Source organism: Buceros rhinoceros, unplaced genomic scaffold (genome assembly GCF_000710305.1).
Source record: "Buceros rhinoceros silvestris isolate BGI_N320 unplaced genomic scaffold, ASM71030v1 scaffold3437, whole genome shotgun sequence".
In the NCBI taxonomy this organism is placed as follows: Eukaryota; Metazoa; Chordata; class Aves; order Bucerotiformes; family Bucerotidae; genus Buceros; species Buceros rhinoceros.
In genome coordinates, this window is record NW_010421408.1 from 1 (window position 1) to 7,445 (window position 7,445).

Genomic DNA, 7,445 nt, shown 5'->3' on the forward strand with positions numbered 1-7,445 from the left:
CCCATAAACCAGGAACGCAGCCATCATACACCTATGCCTTGCTTGCATTAATAATGCATCTCCTTTGGAGGCTGCTTTCAGCTTACGATGTAGGAGGCGACTTCCTGACTAAATAAAAATAAATTTTGCATACAGCATATTAAAACTGAGTGCGGCAGATAAAGCAGTGCCCTGACTCTGCGAACCAGAATGTTTGGGCAGGATCTTTCGTCTCTCAGCATCCCCCTATTTTTCCCAGTACCAGAATGGATACTGGAGCCTGTGCCGTGTCCGTCAACTCGTTAAATCAGAATGGTGCCCAAACTGTGTGAACTCAGTGACAGTGTCTGTGCTATCCACGCACACATTTCATCTGTTTCTCTCTCACACAGACAGTTTGTTTTTAATCACAGCTTAGTGTGCAGTGTCACCTCTCTGGAAACTACCTGCATAATAAAATGTGAACACCAAGCAGCCTTCCAGCTAGACTGCACTCCTAGCGGGAAAAGAGACCCGGCCAAGACCTGATAACGATTCCTCCGGTATTATTTCTGGTAGAGCAGGTAGGGGCCGTAGGAATAGATGAAGGCTCAGTTCTGGACTCTTTGCGCCAGAACGTGGAGGTAAAATGCGATGCCTGTCTCTTGTAAAAGAAACTGTGGAACGAGAGTGATGGATACACAGTGACTGCTGCTCAGCTGCACTGCCAGGGCTGCAGAGCTTTAGTGCAGAACTGCAGCCTGGAGCTGGAGGGCACCGAGCGAGAGCCCCAGCATGTCCTAGCCGGGGAGAGGAGCCGCAGCCACCCCCGGGGTGTCTGTCCTCACCATGTGCGGAGCAGACAGTGGTTTTGCTTTGGGTTTGTTGTTCATTCCCCTCCTCCAATCACCCATCTAGCATCCTAGTGTGACATGGCCGAGAAGGCTGCTTTGTCTATCAGAAAGGAGATGACGTGCCATGGTTTATTATTTCAGAGCTTCCAGCACCATCTGGTGGATAATTTGGAACTCGCGGTCTTTGGGGTTTTTTTCCCCCCCCAATTGCTACATCTGCCGCAAAGTGTCCATAAAAAATTGAGGCTGTTCCCACTTCTTGCTCTCCAGTTATGTAGCTGAGTCTCTTGCCACTAGAATATGTGGATTTTAATGTGTACAAGCGAGACTCACTAGCTGCATGTGGGGTAAAATAACTGAAAATAGTAGCTTTAATAATAATTCTAAATCAGGAGGAATTTTATTGTTGTTGTTCCTAGAAGAACTTAGTCTAACGTATGCACCGATTTTCCTTCATGACACTGTCTTGATCTCAAAATGTCCTTTCTGTCCTTCAGCTGCTGAGCAATCCAGAGAAGATAGCGGAGCAGATAAGCAAGGACCTCGCCTGGCTTTGCTCCCACCTCCTGGCCCTGTGGACTCAGTTCCTGGAGGTGGCAACGCTCCACCCAGAGGTCACAGCTTACCTGACTCAGGAACATCACATGCTAAGGGTAATGTTAAGAAGATAAATGCAAGTTCGGTAACGGTAACCTCCTGATAGAATTGGTGATTTATGTGGATACATATTTCCAGTACTGTTCTGCCCTGATGAGTATACAGCTGAAACGGGGTGAGCAGGACAGAAGTGGTGAAGGAACGGTGAAACCCGGGGTTTGACATTACAGATTTCAATTTCTGGAATGAAAGCTGTTGCTTGTAGGGGAACCAGGCTCCTGTGTGAAATGAGCACACTCTGAACATCGGAATCAGGCATGGAACAGGAGGTAGGTGGGAAGAGGTAGATACCACCGGTACTTGCTAGATATCCACAATCCATAAATGATTGTTTAAAAAGCACAAGCATCACAATGACAAATAACTAAAAACATTATTTTATTGCAACTTCTTTCACAAAACTACCATGAGTACTATAGATTTGTTCTTTTCACTCTGCACACACATACATATAGCTAGTTCCTGCCTTTCTCCTAGTGAGGCATGCACAAGAAAATATTGATATTCTTTTGTGTGGAAGTTGCTTCTTGTACTTGATGATAAAGAAGGCACAAAAGCTCTTGTCTTTTGAGCTAACTTTCATCAGATCTGCTTATCTGATTAATTCAGCAAGTGCAGGGTCTTCCATTAGGAAGTTTTTGGTTATTGACCAGACATCATTTCAACACATCACCTGAGCTGAACTCATCGTCTGATCTAATCATTAGAGCAGGGACAGAGAGAAAAGAGTAGATTCACCTTGCTTGGCCTTGGGAGTCCACAGCATAGGTACTGACATCTCAGCTGTTCCCTGTCAGGGAATGAACCAGAGCCGCTCTCTGGTTGCTCTCCCCGAGGGCACGGTCAAGCATAAAAAAGGAGGCATAAAATTCTGGAAGCGGTGACTGACTGATGGATGCGGAGACTCCCCTGGTTAGTTTGGAGGGTCTCCCCTCCTCCCAGAGGACCTGGGTAGCTTTCGCCCAAAGCACCCAACTCTGTATGCTCCCAGCTGCAGCAAGGTGAGTGCCAGCCGGTGATTCGTTCCAGTCTCTATTGACGCCCACAGCCTGCTTGACCTCTGGCAAACGAGACACTTTTGTGTACTTCAGCTGCTCCCCATACAAACTGTGTGTGATGAAACTTCCCCAGCTCTGAAAACAGTTTGAGAGCCCCAGATGAAAAGTCATGTTGATAAGATACTGTCTTTTTGGAAGGATACCAGTCCTTTTTTTTAGCGAGGCTGCTTGTTAAAACACAGCTGGTGTTCAGGGAGATGCCAAGATGCTGTGACATACGCTTTCCATTGCCATTTCCTGACACTGTAACGGAGGTCACTTTTACAAATATTGATGGTAAAGTATGGGCTGCAGTTTAACAGCTTAGTACATTTGATTGCGTATTTTGCTGGATCCTCTTAAACTCAAAGCTCATTCCAAGGCAGCTAGCAGCACCGAATTTTCTATAGCTTATTTCACACTCCGTGCTCCGCCAGGCGCTTCAGATCTGTGGCTCTTTTGTAATTGATTATCCAACACTAAACGGATCTAATGACCATGAAGAGATGTAAAGAGCTCTCATCTGTAAGTATCATGACATTGGCAGATGCATTTCTACCGTGATAGGGCCTACTCTCCTCTGGGCTGATACATAAGACATTATTACTCTTTTGGGAGACACTATGGATGTTCCCATAGAAGAGATGATCAATTATTAATTGTTCTAATTTAATAGCTGACTCCACTGCTGCCACATGGTTTGCACGGTGGAAAAGGAAGAAGTCTTCCTCATTTTAAGAATTCAGGAGAAAATGGTAAATTTGACAGCTTTAAGAAAAGTAGTCAGAAGATGCAAGTAAGCGAGTCTGTTTTGCTGTCAAGGGACACTTCTTACCTCCCAGTAAAATATGCAGGAACACCAGCTGCTTTGTGCTGGACTGGGAAAGTGAAGCAGAACCGAGCTCTTCGGTTTTTTCTGTCACCAGAGTGCTGCAACGCAAAGAGAACGTGCTAAGGAACCTGGTCCTGCCCGTCACTGCTCTGTTATCAGCCTGATTGTACTTGCACTTTGCAGCAGATCTTAGGATTCACTTCTATTTTTCTCCCTCAGGTGAGGAGATTCTCAGAAGCCTTCTTCTACTCCGAGCACCAGAAACTCGCGGTGCTCACATTCCAGGAAGGCCTGTAAGTAACCCATCAACCCTTCCCTGACACTGAAGTGACTGAAAGGGTAGTTTGAAACATTGTGCAATCAAGACTGAGGTCTTTTTCTGCTGGATATGGAGCAGTTGGGATGTTCACTAGATGCAGCAGTGGAGGGCAGGAATGGGGAATACCACCACATAAGCTGGAGGAACCACAGGACTGCTGTGACCTCAGGGCTCATAATTAATAACTAATTAATTGGCTGAGAATCTACAGAGCAAAACAGCTCAGGAAAACATGTGCACTGGGCTGCATTCATGAAGAAATGCTATACAGCACTGGCAAAGTAACTATTTCCTTCTACATGACACCCTTCGCTCAGAACCAAGCTGAGCAGTATGAGGATCCAGTTTTTAAGCTACACCAGGGCAAATCCTACCTTTGGTTTTAGCCAATGATCCCAGAGCATGTGGTTCATACTCCGGACCTGATACCTGAAGGCAGAGTTCAAAGACAGCTGCTTAGATTTGAATTTCTGTGTAACGGGGCATGTCTGGACTACTTGTCCACTGAAACGGCTTGTGACCAAGGCAGGACCACACCGTTACCAGTATGGAAACGGATTTTTCAGAAGGGGCTTAAAGGCCGAGGCATCAGGTCCTGTCACAATGATGAGGCTTAAGAGAGACATCTGCTTCTGACCTAGAGCAAAGAAGAAAATTGCTTTCTCAGAGCTGTCACTGGGGACTTTAGGGCTGATTCAGTGTTGATGGAAGGGGCCATGACTTCATTAGTGGATGGGTTGGACAAAGCTACCTTGTTATGCCAAATTAAAGCAGCACCATGGCTGCGGGAGCCCGGCTGTACTTCACCTGGTCCTCCCACGTCAGGTTTTAAGTGGGCTGTGAACGAGGAAGAGCCGTGTCAGGATCCTGGGGTGAGGGCACAGACACTCATACCCCATTCAAGCAAACATAACCCTGCACAGGGGGAAGCCTAATTGCATGAAGTGCTTTTATTTCTCCAGGCAGCTGCAGAAAGAACCAATTTCCTACAGATAAACATATTCTTTCCTCAGTGATTAGCAAGGAGACTGAGTAAAATAACTTTAAAAGTCATCTATGTAGTAAATCTTGTCTATATAGGTCTCACGGCAGGGTTGTGTTTACTGTGTGAGTTTGCTAGATGATGTAGTTGGAAAAACAGTGTCTTGGCTGCCCTGGTGTTATTTATTTGGGGGTGGCAGTAGGGAGTATTAACTGGGTTCACAGAGTCTCCAGGTGAGACCAGCTCTCGCCACGCCAGGTGCTGTACAACCACCTCAGACAGGACCTGCTTTTCCCCACAGTCCTTTCCTGCTTCTTACCAGACAGAGCTCTTGTTTGCCTGCTGTGCTGCTGCTGTGAGTTCCATGTGAGACCACGCACCATCATGCCTGGCAGCATTTGACTGCTTAGACAGAGGAGGACAAGCTGTTTTCGATAGGTTGCCTGTCACACAGGGTGGGGGCCTCTAACAGGTGACATGTCCTCCCAACAGTTTACAGAAAACAATTTTTTTCTCACACCTTTCAGTATCAGTGATTCATCTTTTGTGCCAGAAACTGGCCTCAAAGCAAGTTTGGTTCATTCTTTTTACTTGGGGTCTTCTTTAATAAAATGCTGATGCTATTAAGCAATACCTCAGTGAGAACTTAGTTCTGGTGCTGAGGGTTAACTCTAGACACCCAGGTGTTGCTGAAGACAAAAATGAGCAGTTTGGGGTTTGTGACTCCTGTCTGAGTCACGGTTTACAACCAATGACTTGTTTATCTCTGAGGAAAAAATAACCGGCCCACAGGTAAGAGCAGTGATGTACAGCAACAATCGTGTTCTGAAGCTGAAGCCGATGTGCTGGTCTGAGCGAGTTATGTAGGAAACTTCCATGCTGACATGAGTTACAAACCTGCTGTTTGAGTCTCGCTTCATAATGTGTAAAGTGTGTTTTTTCCAATTAACTGCCACAGGATGATTACTTGCCTCTTGTCAATGGTAATTTGAAATATTGCCACTGTGCTCTCCTCTGGGATCTGTGCAGGATTGCTTTCAGCTGACCATCTATGGAAAGCTTGTTGCCACCTTCTTTGTTCTGTAGGATAAACAGACTAATTCATCAGTCAACACAAATAAATGAACTTTGTATCTGACGTTTTCCCCATTTTTTGAGGAAGGTGCTTCCACAGGAAAGCTCATCAGAACTAAAACCAGATGTATTTATTATAGCTGAACCCATATTCATGTGCCAGATTAAAGGTTACACTCACAGATGGAAGCCAGGTAACCTTTTACATGGCTCAAAGATGGAAAGGGCCAGTTATCCTAGTCCTGCCACCAGGCAGCAGCTGAGTTCATGTGTCTTGCTCTTCCAGATGCATACGTGTGTGAGACATGGCAGGGCTCTGAGGACTGGTCGAAGGGAAATGGAAGGCCTGTGCCATGCATCCTTCTCGGCCTTGTTCCTTCTCTGTACTGCTCAACCAAATTTTTCATTATTCCTTCCTGCACCTGGGCTTTGCAGCTCTTGTCAGAGCCAGAGTGACAGATCTCTTTTCCTGACCGGAGACCCAGCTCCGGGATCCAGGCACAGCCAGCGGCAGTGACCCCTGGGAGGACAGCAATGACTTATGGTAGCTAAGAGGTGCCTGTGGCAGCGGCAGCTGGAACGATTTCATAAAGACAGGGTTTTGCAGTGAGGGAGTGTGCAAGTTGTGGGTATTTCTAACTGAGAGATAGAAATCAACTCATGGGAAACCTCCTCGGAACGCTGGGTACCCCTTCGTCATGCAGTACTGCCTCCTCTCCTTTTAAGCGTGTTGCCTCTGTCCTCTGCCTACACATCCAGCTGTGCTGCTGGGCTGGCAGGAGTGAGGAAGCAGCAGCACAGGAACTACTAAACCGCTCAATTTCTTTTGGGTTTTGCTGCCAGGATCCAAAGTCATGGACAGATCTCTACAGAAATTCGTAGTTCGGAGTACTTCACCAGCATGCCCCCGCTTCCGGCAGAATGCCTTGACATCGATGGAGACTGGAACACGCTCCCAGTTATCTTTGAAGACAGATACATAGATATCCCTTGCAAAGGTGAGTGAAAAAATGCGAGGTACAGCTTCATGAGGCACCTGAGCTGAGGGAGGTTCAGTTCTCCAGCCCAGGGTAAGCAATCTCACACCCCCTGGGCTGACTCTGGCTTGGAGCAGAGTATGATCCACTGTGTAATAAAGATGAATTCTTCTGTTTTCCCTACTAGCAAGCCAGAGCGTTTCCTAGGGTAGCTTCGTATTTTTCATCTTCAAAGTAAGCTGTTCAGTTACAAGAGCTGGAAGCAAAATCCGGAAAGAATATAAAATCTTTTGGATTTTTGTGACAGAACGAATTTAAAGGAAAAGCAGCACTATGCATTTCATCCCCACTGTGACATCTAGTGGTGAGAAAAGTCAGAACAAACCCCACCATTTCAGTACAGAGCCCAACATTGTCCCTGAAAGGCAGTAAGGCTTTCCAAAAAAATATTTTCCCCTTGAATACCCAAATTAAATTTGTAACTAAGAAATTATTTAGTTCCGCAGATTTATAGTAGAACTTCATAGACCCTAGTACCCTTTTCTTTTAGTCAGCTATTAAGATTGGCAAGGAAGAAATATGTGTTAGTATCATAGATGACCATAGTCTAATAAATATGGCCTGTGATCCAAAATTTCCACTCTTCCAGTGCCTTAATTTCAATAATGCTCATTAGAGATATTTAAACTATTAAACCGAGTACTAAACTGACTGACAAGCAACAGTTATACTATGGACAACGTCATACGACAGCA

The 7,445-nt window shown here is 45.7% G+C and overlaps 1 protein-coding gene across 1 annotated transcript in view; it reads left to right on the plus strand.

The window, feature by feature from the left end:
• Positions 1 to 1,303: 1,303 nt before the first annotated feature.
• The window catches only part of FAM135B (family with sequence similarity 135, member B), a gene marked incomplete at its 5' end in the record, with an annotated part of 19,834 nt that continues 13,692 nt past the window's right edge, over positions 1,304 to 7,445 (plus strand). The window contains 3 exons of the mRNA XM_010139640.1: positions 1,304 to 1,465; positions 3,558 to 3,631; positions 6,557 to 6,711. Coding sequence (XP_010137942.1) covers positions 1,304 to 1,465; positions 3,558 to 3,631; positions 6,557 to 6,711 — 391 coding nt within the window. The remainder of the gene's footprint in view (positions 1,466 to 3,557; positions 3,632 to 6,556; positions 6,712 to 7,445) is intronic.